General features: G+C 43.3%; 1 protein-coding gene across 3 annotated transcripts in view; it reads left to right on the top strand.

The window, feature by feature from the left end:
* The first annotated feature begins 4,448 nt into the window (after positions 1 to 4,448).
* itga3 (integrin subunit alpha 3) overlaps positions 4,449 to 17,177 on the top strand; it is a 73,989-nt gene continuing 61,260 nt past the window's right edge. The window contains exon 1 of one of the 3 annotated variants that reach the window (XM_062957615.1): positions 4,449 to 5,177. In XM_062957615.1, coding sequence (XP_062813685.1) covers positions 4,954 to 5,177 — 224 coding nt within the window. In that variant the 5' untranslated portion in view covers positions 4,449 to 4,953. The remainder of the gene's footprint in view (positions 5,178 to 17,177) is intronic. The other 2 variants (XM_062957614.1, XM_008113520.3) reach the window with 2 other exon arrangements.

Raw genomic sequence — 17,177 nt, 5'->3', positions numbered from 1 at the left:
AACATTTCTCAGATGAAAATCAAGATAGTTGTGGCCAAAAACATCAGTATTATCAAAGTAGCAAAAGTTATAAATGAAGAAGAACTGAAAAGCTAGGACAGATTGCAGCAGTTTGCTTTTGTCGAGTCTTCGGGGAAGGGCAAGATTTTGCATGCTTTTGTTCTCTGCCCATTTTTGCAAATTACTTTTGCACTTTAAACTCATTTTTCAACAATCAAAATAAGGTGAGAATAAAAGAGGAACAAGAAACTTGGAGATTAAATATGTAACTGAAGTAACTGAAAAAGTTAGACAAGAGATTAATTGAGACTGTTGCTACAAAGGGGCTACAGGCTGAGTATCCCTTATTTGAAACAATGGAACCAGAAGTGTGTTTGATTTTGGAGATTTTTCAGTTTTTGGAATATCTGTATTTCCATATATACACATAATGAGATAATTTAGAGAGGGCCTAAGTTTAAACGCAAAATTCATTTACATTTTATTTACATCTCATTACCTTTGGGCACTATTTTAAATCATTGGGTACACGAAACAAAGTTTATGTGCACTGAAGCATCAGAAAGCCTGAGAAGCAAAGGTGTCACCCATGTGGACAACTGTGGATTTTGGAATATTTTGGAATTCTGGATAAGTCATGCTCAATCAGTATGTGTCAAGCCTGCATAGGTTTAAGACCTGCTTGGCCACAAAGTTCATTGGGTGAATTTCAAGGCAATTTTAGTGAAGAATTGTGTGTCTAAATGAACACCTAGTCTTAGCTTTTTGGACACCCAGTGGATGCAAATGGGCACATTCAATTGACTCAATGAACCAAGAACACAGATTCAGATCAGAAGCGACACTCCCTAAAGTTAGTGTACAATGGCTACAATCCAACATCCTTAGTGTAGTATAAATCTTCACATGCAAAGGATATGTGAAGCCAGCACTATGAAGGCACCTTGTAGAATAGCAACATTGTGCAGCACAGGTAAGTGGCAGGTTGCCATTGTGCGATGTGCATATCCTGTGTGTAATTGTACTGTGCATTTGCAATGCATAATGTTGCAATGTGTTGTCAAAGACTTTAATGGCCAGAATCACTGGGTTGCTCTGAGTTTTCCGTGCTGTGTTGCCATGTTCCAGAAGCATTCTCTCCTGACATTTCACCCACATCTATGGCAAGCATCCCCACAGGTTGTGAGATATATTGGAAACTAGACAAGGGAGGTTTATATATCTGTGGAAGGTCCAGGGTGGGAGAAAGAACTCTTGTCTGTTGGAGGCAAGTGTGAATGTTGCAATTAATAACCTTGATTAGCATTGAAAAGCCTTGCAGCTTCAAGGACTGGCTGATTCCTGCCTGGGGGTATCCTTAATATTGCAATATGTGCAATTCTGTCACAATCAACAGCACATATATGTTGTGCTATGGTACATTATTTGTTCTGCATGTGTAGCACAAGTTATAAACGTGTACTTTACTAAAAGCTGGCCAATGTGTGTAAATCTCTATATATAAAAGAGTGATGGCATCAGGGCAGCGGACAAAACAACAAAACTACAGGCCCCCCAACCTCAAAATTTGACAATACAACCCATCATCCACGCCTCTAGGTTGATACAACAAAAAGCAAAGAAAAATAAAGTCCTAATTAGAGGGAGAGGAATAATTGTTTTTATCCAATTGCTGCCAGTTACAAGGCTAAGTTCTGCCCACTTGGTCTCCTAGCAACCTACTCAGCCCAGGGGACAGGCACAAGAGTTTGGAGAGACCCCTAAGGGCCATCCAGCCCAACCCTTTCTACTATGCAGCAGGACACAATCCAAGCATTCACAACACATGGACAACGTATGAATACTATACAATACTACACAGGGACATAGACCCCCTCTACCCTCACCACTTTCACAGTACACAAACAACCAAATGCATACTAAACATAAAGACAACCATACAACAGACATTCAATACCACCACTACCTCAACAATTTCTCACCAACACCACCAGACTAAGCCACAGCAACGCGTGGCCGGGCACAGCTAGTACTGTATACTTGCATGCTATATTTACTCCTTCCTTATCAGTTTATCTTCTTTATCACTTTTGCTCTGAATAGTAGGATTGTATCTAACAGGGAAGCTTCTGTGCAAGAAGCATTTGAATGAAAAGGCAGCATGCAGAAGATTTTTTTTTAAATGCCATAGTGGCTTTACAACTGATTTTTTTCTTTCTGTCTAACCTACCATACAGGTTTGTTGTGAGAATAACATGGGGTGAATGATGGATCAACCTCAGCCTTTTGGGTGCTGTCACTACCATAATAGTAAAATATATGTTTCAAACAGAGCAAATGTCCTCCTTTCCCAGTAGATCTCAGAGTAATGGAAGATACATCTGGTAAATCTTATGGAACCATTTTTGGTTCCAGGGGTCAGGTGAGCACCTGCTTCCTGTAGATAAAGCCTTGCAGTGTACTAGGAAAGTAAGAAAAACTTCCAAGTGTGCCCAGAACAGGTCCTTACTGGACTGGGTCCCGACTGTGTTAGTCACACTTTATCTCCAGCAAAGCTATCTGGAAAAATCAAGACTGACTTAAATCCATTGATTTCAGTGGGATTATAACATGACAGTGAGAGTCAGCATTTTGTAGTGGTTTGAGCTTTTGGACCAGGGTTCGAATCCTCACTCAGGCATGTAAATTCATAGGAGCTTGGGTAAGTCATACTCTCTTAGCTTCAGAGGAAAACAACCCCCTCTGAACAAATCTTGCCAAGAAAATTAGAAAATAGATTCACCTTAGGTTCATCATGAGTGGGAAATGCATAAACAGCAACAAGAGGTGCATCTAGCTGTAGAATGAATACAGCTTGACACCTCTTTAACTGCCATGGCTCAATGCTAAGGAATCATGTGAGTTGTAGTTTTGTAAGGTTTTTAGCCTTCTCTCTCAATGCAGCAAAGGTCAGTGACTGGTTGGAATCAAGCAACATGCAACACACCATGTGCTACCTGCAATTACAGGGTGTGTTTGCAATGTGCAACTTTGCTTTTACCACAGTCAGGAGTCAACCTCACCAAATGGCAAATCCTAAACTACCATAGCATTGAGCAGTTAAAGTGGTGTCAAACTTCATTCATTTTACAGTGTAGATACAGCCAGGACTGGAAGTCTCCACTTCCATATAATCTGGGATAAACAGATTATCTGGGATCAAATTCTGAAAATATAATTCTGAAATATAAGGACAGTGTAGAAGGGGCCTTAGCCTACACTGCCATATAATCCAGTTCAAAGCAGATAATCTGGTTTTATATGGCAGTGCAGATGGGGCCAAAGAGACAAGGCACTGCACTGCATATTAACAGTGGCAAGACTCCTATATACACAACAATGGAAAATGGGATAGGAGAGAAGCGTCTCACAAGTATGGTAAAACATCAAATATCTGGGCATCCCCTGGGCAACAACCTTGCAAATGGTCAATCCCCTCACACCAGAAGCGACTTGCAGTTTCTCAAGTCGCTCCTGACACACACACACACAACACAATGGAAAATGACAGAAATACTAACTGTAGAGGATTGGGCATTGAAGATAAGGGCACTAATAGCAACAAACAAGTTAACTATCGCATTGAGCAATGTATCACTGGACACATTCTTAAAAGAATGGAAGCCTATTTTATCCATATCTAAGGCCCCTTCCACCCAGCTGTATAAAATCCACATTGAACTGAATTATATGGCAGTGTGGACTCAGATAATCCAGTTCAAATCAGATATTCTGTGTTATACGGCTGTGTGGAAGGGTCCTAAGAGAGAGGGAAAGAGTTTATATACAGGTTTTGAAATATGAACTGTTTGGGGTATGCATTTGTTAAGGTAAAAACAAACATAAACAATTTGCTGGATATCCTTAAAAATGCTAAAATGCAGAAAAACCAGCAACAGGGAGACAAGAAATCCTCCTTGAAAGCTGATGTATGTACCATAAGTTTCTATTTCAGTTATACAGGGTGTTTGAAAATGAACTCCCTAGTTTTATTGTGTTTTAACTTAAAACTAGGGAGTTCTTTTTCAAACACCCTGTATATGTACATATACAGCAAGAGAGAGTTTAGAGAAATAGAAGTATTAGTGATGTTGTTCCATTGCCATATAATCCAGTTCAAAGCAGATAATCTGAAATTTATATGGCAGTGTAGAAAGGGCCTTTGAGCATGTGCAGAATGCATTTCCTTGCATCCCTGAGCATGTGCAGAGTGCCTTCCCTCGCATTCCTGAGCATGTGCAGAGTGCCTTCCCTCGCGTCCCTGAGCATGTGCAGAATGCATTTCCTCGCGTCCCTGAGCCTGTACAGAGTGCATTTCCTCGGGTCCCTGAGCATGTGCAGAGTGCATTACCTCGGGTCCCTGAGCATGTGCAGAATGGATTCCCTCGCGTCCCTGAGCCTGTGCAGAGTGCATTCCAACTCAGCAAGGGCACCGCAGGCGGCTCTAACACACCTGGCCTGTGATCAGGATGGATCTGGGCGGGGCTTGAAAGAGGAACGCATTCAGAGGCAACGGAGACCAATCGTGGGCCTCTCGGTGGGGAATTGAAGTGGAACCGGTTCCTCTCTCCCTCGGATCCCTGCTGTTGGGGTTTGTGTTTGCTCGCCGGGCAGGTGTCCAACCTGCCGGGGCCCCTTTAAGAAGCGGCTGTTTCTCTTTTCCCCCGGAAGAAAAGTGGCGCCCGTGGCCAGAAGCGCCCGCTTCGATTCTGCGTTCAAAGGTGGAAGAGGAGGAGGAGGAGGTAACCCAGCGCACCTCCCCTTTAAGGTCTCCATCGGGAGCTGAGCTCGGCGGATAGGCTGGGAATCGGGGGATCCCTTGACGCTACGGAGCGGGGAAAAGGCACAAGGAAGGAAAAGCCCATCCACGGCAAGGCAACGAATCAAGGATCCAACCCTCCGATCGCAACAGACATGGCTCTTCCTGGCTGCCAGCCTTGCAGAACAAAAAGTCCGCTTTGTGGGCAGAAAATACTGCTTTTTCTAGCACCCACCTGGTGGATCTCTCTCCTCGTCCTTCCCTGCGCTGCTTTCAACCTGGACACCAAATTCGTGGTCCTCAAGAAGGGCAAAACCCCGGAGAGCTTCTTCGGACTCTCGGTGGCTCTGCACCATCAAACCAAGCCGGAGAAGTACCTGTGAGTATTGTGAGCATCAGGGCATAGGCTGTAAAACTGCAGGGATTCCTGGTTCTGGAAGGGATGGGTTGGTATGAGCAGAGAGTGGCCCTTTTGTCTATAGCAGTGGTTCCCAACCTTTTTTGACCAGGGACCACTTAGACCAGGGGCCACTCTCCAACATCAGTACCAAAAGGGTTACGAATCAGTTTTTGGTCAACTTTAGATTTATTTGGGGTGCTGATTCAGAAAATTGCATTGGATAAACCACATCAGCTCTAGTTTCTGATACAGAACATATACCCTCCAGTAATCACTATCTGCTCGCACACAGAAAACCATATTTAATAATCTAGAGCTGTTTTTCCCTTCATGTCTCGAGGACCTTATTTTAGGTCTCATGGCCATGGCCCACAGGTTGGGAACCACTGGTCTATAGGGCCACTTCCACACAGCTGAATAAATTCCACATTATCTGCTTTGAACAGGAATATATGGCATTGTGGACTCAGATAACCTGGTTCAAAGCACATATTGTGGGATTTTCTCCCTTCTTACTTTCTGAACCTGGAATTTATTCCCCGGACTTCAGATATAACTTAGGGCCCTTCTACACAGCCGTATATCCCAGAATATCAAGGCAGAAAATCCTACAATGTCTGCTGTATTGTGGGATTTTTTTAGACTCTGAACGCACCAATCTGCACTTTTATAAGTGTATTTTTATGAATGTCTAATGTAATTAATTTTAATTGAATTGCAATGTATTGTATTATTTTTATATATGTGCTCTTATTGTAAGCCGCTCTGAGTCCCCTCCTGGGTGAGAAGGGCAGGATACAAATGCTGTAATAATAATAATAATAATAATAATAATAATAATAATAATAATAATAATTTCCTGCCTTGATATTCTGGGATATAGGGCTGTGTGAAAGGACCCTTAGAGTGCATCTACACTGTAGAATTAACGCAGTTTGACACCACTTTAACTGCCAGGGCCCAATGCTGTAGAATCCTCGGAGCTGCAATTTGGCAACACACTGGCACTATTGGGCAGAGAAAGCTCAAGACCTTGCCAAACTACAACTCCTGTGATTCCATGGCAGTTAAAGTAGTGTCAAACCGCATTAATTTGACAGTGTAGATGCCCCCCTTAGTTCTGGATCGCATAGTATGTGCAGAGAGTTCTCCTTAGTTTCTTTATTCCCCAGAATCAAGATATAACCCTCCTTTTTTTTTCTTTATTCCCCAGATTTGAGATATAACTCAGTTCTTGCCTGTACAATATTTTTGAATTACACAGAACATTCATACATTGAAGGTGTATCAACACTGTGGAATGAATGGAGTTTGGCACCACTTTCACTGCCATGGCTCAATGTTGTGGCATCACAAGAGTTGTGTTTATTGGCAGAGAAGGCTAAAGGCCTTGTAAAACTACAACTCCAATCATTCCATGGCATCAAGCCATTGGCAGTTGAAGTGGAGTCAAGCTGCATTGATTCTACAGTGTAGATCAGGCATGGGCAAACTTTGGCCCTCCAGATGTTTTGGACTTCAACTTCCACAATTCCTAACAGCCTCAGGCCCTTTCCTTTTCCCCCTCAGCCGCTTAAGGGCCTGAGGCTGTTAGGAATTGTGGAAGTTGAAGTCCAAAACACCTGGAGGGCCAAAGTTTGCCCATGCCTGATGTAAATGCACCGTAAGTTAAGACATTCAGGATTTGAGTTATATCCTTTACCTCGTCGTCAGCCCCACTGAATTTGATGAAGTTGGATTTTATCATAAAGATGTACTGTATAGAATTGTTCTGTAAGGCCTTCTGTCTATGATCTGTGCGTGTGCGTGTGTTTAAAGTCCTGAAGGCACAAGACAGAAAACGAGGCAAAGCCATTAGTTCTTCATTCATTTCAAAAATTCAGCCTGACAGCTCCTAGTCTGCTTTCAATTAAATGCCATTCTCATGGTTTCTTTTTTTGGAAGCGGATCACAAGTTTGAATCTCAGTCCCTTACAGTTTAATGAGCAGAGTCTTTTACCCCCTCTTAAGTGCATGCACGCAAAGTTACTGATTTTCAACTTTGCCGCTGTCTGCGTCTGTTTACATTACTCAATTTAATTTTCAATGTAGAAAGAATGTATTTCTATGTGACGAGGGTGAGATTATGAAACCTTTCATAAACTGCTAGATTATGACTCCCAGACTGCCTTACCATTGGCTGTGCTGGGACCTACAATTGAACCGCACGTGAAGAACTCTATGATTTCCATGAATGGTGATTGGACTTAATTGTGGAAATGGTTATTATCTGTCCATCTAAAAAGCACTGTGAGTTTTCCAGGCTGTATGGCCATGTTCCAGAAGCATTCTGTCCTGACATTTTGCCCACATCTATGGCAGGCATCCTCAGAGGTTGTGTGGTTTGTTAGAAACTAAGCAAGTGGAGTTTATATATCTGTGGAATGTCCAGGGTGTGAGAAAGAACTCTTGTCTGTTTGAAGCAAGTGTGAATGTTGCAACTGATCACCTTGATTAGCATTGAATAGCTTCAAAGCTTGGTTGCTTCCTGCCTGGGGGAATCTTTTGTTGGGAGGTGATTGAAAAGTATTTATTTGGCCATTTCATCCACATATGTATGTAGCCCTAAGTCTTCCCTTCTACCTTTCCAAAGAAGTTTGATGTATTAATAGTGTAGCGGAAACCAGACTTCCCCTCTTCTCGGCTTGTGTGTCTGTGCGGACGCAGTGGAAGTAGGAGACAGACAACTGGAGGTTTTTTCCAAAGAAAGCAGTTTACTAAAAGTTTCCTGCAGCTGCAGAGGTTCATCCCACGCACAACTAGATGCTGAAAAGGGAGAACCCCGCAGACAGGGTCGAGTGTCTATTTATACAATTCAGTGGGTTCAGTTTACGACCACCCACATATCAAACCATTGGTGCATATTTGTGGTGCAGTATTACATTTCATTACTTTCGTTTCTCTCAAAACACATGATTTCAGGGAAACCATGTGTTAACTCATCGGCTGTGTTCCTGGCCTGCTCGTACCTCCTTATATGGCCATTTCCTCCTACCCCTTCATTCCTGCCTTAATAGTTACATGTAAACCTTTCCTTCAGTGGCATATGCTGCTCTTTTCCTCCCTTCTTTATCCTCACAACAACCCTGCAAGGGAGGTCAGTACCTTTTATGGCCAGGTAGGAAGAGGTAGTGCTTGTAAGATTTTTTTTGTTGGGTGTGAAAATTACCAGGCCAGCTCTTGGTAGAGTTCACCTTGACTTAGTTTGGGCGGAGTTAAGAGGTTTTTTGTGAATGTGTTTTCATGGCAATAGAAAAAAGACCAGAACTTGGAAGAGTTTCCTTTTGTGTTCTACACTCTCCAGAAGTCCCTTGGTTATTGTATTTGGGAAATTTCAGGAGTTGTAGTTGGTCAAGCATGTTGATGATCTGGATTTGAATCCCCATTTAGCAATGAAAACCCACTTGGTGATTTTTGGTAAGTCACACTCTCTCAGCTTCAGAGGAAAGCAATAATAATAATAAACTTTATTTATATTCCACTCTGTCTCCCCAAGGGGACTCATAGTGGATTACAGGTACGTATATTGGCAAACATTCAATGTCATTATATAATTGACAGAGACAGACAATATATAAACAGAGACAGGCTTCCCTCTTTCATTTTTGGCATCTGGAGGCTGTGCTCCAGTTGGTCATGTGGAGGTCTTGTTGTCCCATTCTTCCACAACAAGGAGACTGTTGATCGAACTGCCAGCATGTTTTTCAGGGGCATCTTTTACCTCCTCGCTAAAGCAGTATCTATTTATCAACTCACAGCTGTTTTCGAACTGCTAGGTAGGCAGAAGCTAGGCTGATGGTGGGAGCTCACCCCACCTGCGGCTTGAACTGTCAACCTTCTGGTCAGCAAGATCTTTTGTAGCGGGTGGTTTAATCTGCTGTGCTATAGCCCCCTGGACAAATCTTGCCAAGAAAACCCTGTGGTAGGTTCGTCTTAGGGTCAGCTTAAAGGCAGACATCAACAAAGTCCAGAAAATAACCTTTTCCTAAGCGAAAGTAACATTTTACAAAGTTGCAGCAGTCACCATAGTTTTCATTATCCCAAAAATGCTTCTGGAATAATGACAGTGGTGGTTACTAAGTCCAGTCACAGTGAAGGGTTCTGCTTCCAGTCCTATCGTTCTGGTACCAGGGCTCTGTAGTTTCCATACCAAGCCCGCAGTGTTGCATTTAAGGCATATCAATGCAAGTGAGACTTTGGGAACACATCAGATTACTGAAGAGGGCAAGAACAAGGGCAAGCATTTTAAGCAAATCTGTCATTGCAACACCAGACAACACATTCTTTTATTCTGTAAACTTATTTTCATCCATATAGTAATTTTTAGCTTGTTTATTGGTATAGTGATGTAATTATTGCAGCTCCATTCCACCTTTTGTTCTGATGCAAATAGCTGACGTCCAGATTGGCCAACTAGAGAAATGCCCTACTGGTTGACTTTATGATCCTAGCTCTGTGCTTTGCAAGGAAACCCTAAAGATATATTGGGCCTTCATAAAAAACATGAAAGATAGTGCCTCAGTGTCCCTTACTTGCCTTGGCACACTTTATAAACCAAATTAATGCAGTAGTGCTGGGTCTGAGGGCCAATGTCTGTCCCCAAGGTCTCTAGGGCCACATAAACTGCTAAAAAGCAGATAGCTCCCCTAGAAGTTCAGTTCTGGATTTGAAAAAAGGACATTTTTGCTGTTAAATAATGCAGGGGAGTCCTATGACCTACTGAAAAGGCAAATGACTGCTCATGGAAATTTCAGAAAGGCAATTTTCCTTGTGGGGGGTGGAAGAAGAGTGGTCCGCCTAGTCAAAATGAGTCAATGGTCACCAAATATATCTGTGGCAGGGGCTGTACAGAATAGCTCCTCTTTCTGGGTTTGCTACTCTGATTCTTCTACTTTCCAGATGTGTTAGAAACATAATTTTTACTAGTATACCGAAGAGGCAAGTGTTAAAGAAAAATAACTATTGTCCTCTTCAATACTGTCATAATTGCTGTCTTTCTTCCTAGAGAGCTCCATGCAAGAAACTCCAGATTACAGCATGAGACCTGTATTGATTTCTTGGGGTGATGATGTGCCAGTCCAAATGAATTATTTCTGTAAATTCAGAATGCCACCATTAAAGGTCAATGGCTGCAATGTATGTGGGAAAATAGTTTAGCATAGCATTTATTAGTGGGCCTGAGCCTTATCTCAGGGAGCTTTTGGTGTGCTGTTTTCTTAGGTACTCTCATAGGCCAATGTCCTGTAATGTGTTTAGGCTGACTGTGTGTCCTACTTTACACACTTTACATATAATAAGTTTCTCTTTGAAGATTTATAGGAAATCAGTTGATTAGAAGGGTGTTCCAGTCTACATTTGAATTAAAAATTAAAAGATTATGAGAATGATAGCAGAGTCACTGATATTTTTCATGAACGTTTAGCTCTTGGACTGCAGTAGCCTTTCCAAACAGTCACTATATTGAGATTTCTTGTATTTCTGGGTTTGCTCACTCTACACAATTTCAGTACTATGATTTCATTTTAGCTATCCCATGGCATCATTCTATGAAATCCTGGAGGAACTGTGGTTCCTTACCAAACTAAAAATCTCAAGCTTCCATAGGATTTTGGCATGGTAGTTAAAAGTGTAATCATAGCACTTTTATGTCTTGTGGATGGGATTATATTAGGAATAGGTAAATTAATTCAGTGTGTGTCTCTGGGCCCTTCCGGACAGGCCCTATATCCCAGAATCTGATCCCAGGTTTCCTGTTTATCCCAGATTATCTGGCAGTGGGGACTCATATAATCCAGGTTAAAAGAGAAAACCTGAGATCAGATCCTGGGATATAGGGCCTGTCTGGAAGGGCCCTCCTTCGAGAAAGATAAAGTAGGGTATAATAATAATAATAATAATAATAATAATAATAATAATAATAATAATCTTTGAAGACTCTGGCAGAAACCAGTGCAGGTGGTCCCGGTGGTGATGGGCACACTGGGTGCCGTGCCAAAAGATCTCAGCTGGCATTTGGAAACAATAGACATTGACAAAATTACGATCTGCCAACTGCAAAAGGCCACCCTGCTGGGATCTGCACGCATCATCCGAAAATACATCACACAGTCCTAGACACTTGGGAAGTGTTCGACTTGTGATTTTGTGAAACGAAATCCAGCATGTCTATCTTGTTTGCTGTGTCATACAATGTCGTTGTGTCAATAATAATAATAATAATAATAATAATAATAATAATAATAGAATTCTAGTGACAGTCATGGCCAGTCACTTACGCACCAACTATCCTGATTTGGCAGGGACCGTCCTGCTTGATCCTCTCTTGCCACTCTTTAGGGCCCTTCCAGATAGGCCCTTTATCCCAGGATTTCTGTTTATCCCAGATTATCTGGCAGCGGGGACTCATATAATCCAGTTTAATGCAGAAAACCTGGGATCAAATCCTGGGGTATAGGGCCTATCTGGAAGGGCCCTTAGCTACTTTTAAAATGTCCCAGTTTCATTCTCCTCCTCACACTTTTCTGTTTAGTACTCAATGTGCTTCAATTGCTTCAAATGGGCTTCACAGGCAGTTTGCCATTGAGGAGGAGGAAAGATGGGTCAGAGTCTTGGCTTGCCCAGAAAGTTCATGCAAAAGCAAACCGCTGCAGCCTCTCCTAGCTTGTGTGCTTTCTCATTATTAACATTTGCAACTCCATTCTGATGTTGCTCAGCTACAGATATCCTCATTTTTGACTGTGAAATGTTGTGATATCTCCGAGCAGAGCTGCCTGGTGATGTTGCTTTGTGATTTTTAGGCTTGCCTGTTGCCTCCTGTTCTGGAGGGCTGCAGTTGGGATTGCCATATTTGGAAATGCAGAAAAAACATATCCCCAGGGCATATGAATCCTGGCTGCATTGTCTTCTTTCTTGTGGCCTTCCTTAAAGCACACAGCAAGAAGTCTTTGCTTTATCCCTCTGGGTTTGTTCTAACAAGCACATGCCCAGTCTTGCAGAAGCTTCCCTGGAGTGTGGCGCATGTCTTCTATGACTCCCGCTGCTTCTCTGTGTACTATGAAGAATCATATGGGTGATATATGGGGGGATTTAGCTGGTAGCTTAGAACTACTGGGGAACAGTTGCCAAGCAAATTGACCACCCAGCCTTCTGGACTTAACCCTCTTTTTGCCAACTTCCTAAAGTTTCTGTCTAGTTCCCATTGCGAGCAATTGCATTCCAGCTGGGTCTGTACTCAGTGTGGATGGCCAGATTTAAGACCGCTGCTTTTGCCCAGTTAAGGTTTAAATCTTCCAATTGGATTTACATTGCGACAGCATCATCTCTCCATTTGCTTATGAGGCTACTTTTCATTGCAGCAACTTATGAGTTATGTGACATATTGAACTGGATTATATGGCAATGTGGAGTCAGATAATCCAGTTCAAAGCAGATATTGTGAATTATCTGCCTTGATATTCCGGGTTATGTGGCTGTGCACCTGTTTTCCAAAAAAGATGTAAACAACCTAGGACAAACTCAGAGGTTGATCTTGGAAAAGTTCCTTTTTGGACTATAGCTCCCAATACCCAGATGCTGGTAGGGGAATTCTGGGAGCTGTAGACCTAAAAGCATTTTTTTAGATGAGGTCCTTGAGTGGCTGGCATTCTCAGTCTCAGTGGTTTGATTTTTAAACACATTCATCATTTGGATGTTTGAATCCGGCGTGACCCCCAAATGGTGCCCTTTATGCTGGTTTTGTTTTATACTTTGGGGTTTGTTAATAGGAATACTCAGAGATTCACTTAAAGCTCATCCTCAAGGCTTGAGGTATGACTTTTCTCATGAACCTGTGAACATTCTTGCAGTACTTTGCCGGATTGGCGAAAATCCTCCTGTGCTTTACAAAAGACCTTTTCAATTCACTGGTTTTTTCCTCTCGATTAACTAACTCTGAGTTTCTTTGCCCAAGCCTCCGTTCCTATGGAGACATATTATGTTGTTTAAGAGGCAATCTTTCTCTCCAAGCAACCCCCCCCTTTTTTTTTTTTTTACTTAACCTTGGTATAAATCAAGGCTAACTGTGCTCAAGTTAAGTGCACTAAAGGGATCATCTTCTAGACTGTGTTCCAGCTGGCGGTATGTCTGTCTGTGTGCCTTGTGTGTTTAACTGGGGCAGCTACATTGGCTCCTCTGCCTTTAATAGCTCCCTGGGGCCTTCCTCTACATTTAAGAGCTATCAGCCAGGTGGAAATTTAGTAAGCAAAGCTCTCAACCTATCCCTTTCTCTTTTGGTGTGGAGATCAAACTGATAGTGACAAGTCTAACTTGGGGAAAGACACAGCAGCCCTGCCAAGAACAAAAATGGCAACCCTGAATTGATTTTGCAGTCAACATTGGGATTTCTTCCGAGTGTGCCTCGTCCAAATGAATTCTGTAGTAGTTTAATTGTGCAAAGTGCTTTGGTTCATGTTTGTTTAGTGACTGCTCTAATTTTGCTGATATTGCAGAGATGGTTGTGGTTGCGTATGCAGGGGATTAGGGGAGAGAACATGGGAAGATGCTTTATGCTGAGTCAAACCATTGGTGTATCCAAGGGTGTATCTAGACTGCAGAATTAATGCAGTTTGGCACCATTTTAACTGCCATGGCTAAATTCTATGAAATCGCAGGGGTTGTAGTTTTATAAGGTCTTTAGCTTTCTCTACCAAATTGTGTTAGTGAGCTATGGCAGTTAAAGCAAAATCAAGCTGCATAAATTCTTCATTATCTATGCACCCCATCACCAGGACCCACTTCCTTGACATTACAGGGGATTATCTATAAGTCTCAAATTTTGACCTTAAATCTCAAGGACAATTCTGATCTGGTCACCCTATTGGTACTCCATCTTGCTCCATATTGTCTTGCTTCCTTTTTATTTAATTTTTATTCAGTTTTCTCAAATGTGATACATAGTTCAAAAAGAAGCTTCCTATTATGCCCCCATCTTTTCTAATCATGGCTGATGGCCTCCTGGTTGAGGATGATAGGAGATACATTCTAAACAGCAGATTGATGGACAGCAGATTATGGAAGGCTTTTGATGAAGATGGAAGGTAGGCAAGCCAGGTTGGAATTGGTTCATCACAGGGAATATTATGAAGGGAGGAGAGCTATGTGGGAGAAAGGATACAGGTTTCATATCTCATATTCAAAATGCTTGAAATCAAACATATTTTGGATATTGGATTACCTGTATTTGCAGATGTGTACATAGAATCATAGAATCATAGATATGGAAGAGACCTTATGAGCCATCCAGTCCAACCCCCTACCAAGAAGCAGGAAAATCTCATTCAAAGCATCCTTGACAGATGGCCATCCAGCCTCTGTTTTAAAAGCCTCCAAAGAAGGTGCTTCCATATATGTTCAAGATGGAGCGCACAAATCTAAACATGAAATTCATTTAGGTTTAATATATACCTCATAGATATAGCCTGGAAGTAAAATAATACAATATTAAAATCATTATGTGCATGAAACAGAGTTTGTGTACATTGAACCATCAGAAAGAAAAGGTGTCATTCAACCACCCAATATATTGGATTTTGGATTTTGGAATAAGGGATGCTTACTGTGTACAAAACTGAGGCTTTTCTCTCATAGAGGACAGATAGGGGAAATATGATCTAGCAATGGGGGAAATTCTGAAAGATAAGTGGACAGATGGCATACAGTGAAGGAGACACTGCGATAGAGATAGGACAGTCAGTTGGGGAATAACTGAATATGTTTTTAGAGAGCTGTGAATGATTGAATAGTTCAGGAGTTAATGTGTCATCTAATTCTCTATTAATAAAGTCTGCTTGTTTTTTTTTTTTTTTACAACTGGGTCTGGCTGTTCCTGTTAAGTTTTGAGAAAGAGTCTAGTCACACCATAGTAAATTAAATGAAAATCACATCCACTGAACTGTATAGGGATCACTTTTAGGTACAAGTACTAGATCTGGTTAGGGATCTGGAGGGGCAAGAATATGAGGTGAGTGACAGGAGCCCCAGATTTGGAATTGCGGAGAGGTTTGAAGGGGGGAATCTAGTACACCCATGGATACCAATAGAAATTACATTGATTCCACAAGGATCCACCCACTTTCAAATGCTACTAAGACATTAGTGTGATGAGAGACTAAATCAAGGTTTGCCAATGAAGTATGTTTTCTGGAGGCCTCGTATGGCTTGACCATGAGATCTGGATGGCAGCCATAACTTGCCAATAAAATTGCCATAGCCTGGCACTGAGTCTTTTAGTGGTCATAGACAAGGGTCATATTATACCATACTGCTGATCTCAGGACAGTTCGAGAGGAAAGGGCAAAACTCTAGCTCAGTTAGTATAGTTAGTGCTACAGCTCTCAAAGATCCAAAGGGATCTATGTATTTATTCCCCTTCCCTCATCAATGTAGCACCAAAACTCACCCTCTAGCTTAGTTAGTTTAAATATCGCTTATTCAATCACCCCTAAGCAAGTGAGGAAATAATATAATCTTCTCATTTCACTTTTATCAGAAAATGATTCCTTCAGCCAAGATTTCTAGATTTCTTTATTTCCAAACAGGAACATATTTTTTCTCCATGTGTATTTGAATGACAAGCTGTGACCAACTATGGTTGGTACTGAATGCATATTGGTTAATGATATCACCAGGAACCATTCCCAGATTTTATTATGTGACACAGAAACTTCAAGACCTAAGGCAGTCCTGAACTGACAACCCCATTGGCTGCTGCAGTGTAGTTTTTGAAGGTCTAACATGGATTGCCCGTGCCCCGTAGTTCTTTTAGTTAGGACATGAGTAAATCAAAAAAACATGAGGTGTGTTTCCAAGTGTATGTAATGTACCTCTCCATTAAGATCAGAGTAGTCACAGCAAGGGTAGACAATAGGGACATAATTTGTTTGGTGCATGGCATCAGCATTATTACTTCATCAGTGCAGGCAGTGATGGAAGGAGACAATAGGCTGAAGGTGCGGATGGAAGGAAGAACAAATGGACATTGGCTTTGTATGCCTCTACTTATCACCAATTTGTAACCCTGGATAAACTACCAACATTGATGTCATGCATCAACAAGATCCTGACCTTGAGTCCTACCTAATTAATACATTTATACCCTTAATCAGGGCCGGCCGGAGATATTTTTTGATGTGAAGCGGGGGTGCTGAAAAGCGCCCCCGCCACCGGCGCCCTGGCCCCGCCCAGCGTGCCCTGGCCCCGCCTCCCACGCTGCGTGGGAGGCGGGGCCAGGGCGAATAGTGAGGGGGGCGGGGCCAGAGTTGGCCCCGCCCCCCGCCCAGCGTGCCCTGGCCCCGCCTCCCACGCAGCGTGGGAGGCGGGGCCAGGGCACGCTGGGCGGGGGGGCGGGGCCAGCTCTGATGCCGCTCCCCCCCCCCCCCGCCCAGCGTGCCTTGGCCCTGCCTCCCACGCAACGTGGGAGGCGGGGCCAGGGCACGCTGGGCGGGGGGCGGGGCCAGAGCTGGCCCCGCCTCCCACGCTACCCCCGCTCGCCCGTCTGGCCATTTCTAGCAGGCCAGAGTTCAGCGGAGGTTCCTCCAGGCCGCGATTGCGGCCTGGAGGAACCTCCGCTGAACTCTGGCCTGCTAGAAATGGCCAGACGGGCGAGCGGGGGTAGCGTGGGAGGCGGGGCCAGCTCTGACGCCGCTCCCCCCCCCCGCCCAGCGTGCCTTGGCCCTGCCTCCCACGCAACGTGGGAGGCGGGGCCAGGGCACGCTGGGCAGGGGGGGGGGCAGAGCTGGCCCCGCCTCCCACGCTACCCCCGCTCGCCCGTCTGGCCATTTCTAGCAGGCCAGAGTTCAGCGGAGGTTCCTCCAGGCCGCAATTGCTAGAAATGGCCAGACGGGAGAGCGGGGGTAGCGTGGGAGGCGGGGCCAGCTCTGACGCCGCTCCCCCCCCCCCCGCCCA

This window comes from Anolis carolinensis, chromosome 6 (genome assembly GCF_035594765.1).
Source record: "Anolis carolinensis isolate JA03-04 chromosome 6, rAnoCar3.1.pri, whole genome shotgun sequence".
Lineage (NCBI taxonomy): Eukaryota > Metazoa > Chordata > Lepidosauria > Squamata > Dactyloidae > Anolis > Anolis carolinensis.
Note: the sequence above shows the minus strand (reverse complement) of the source record. Positions and strands in the feature narration are given on the sequence as shown.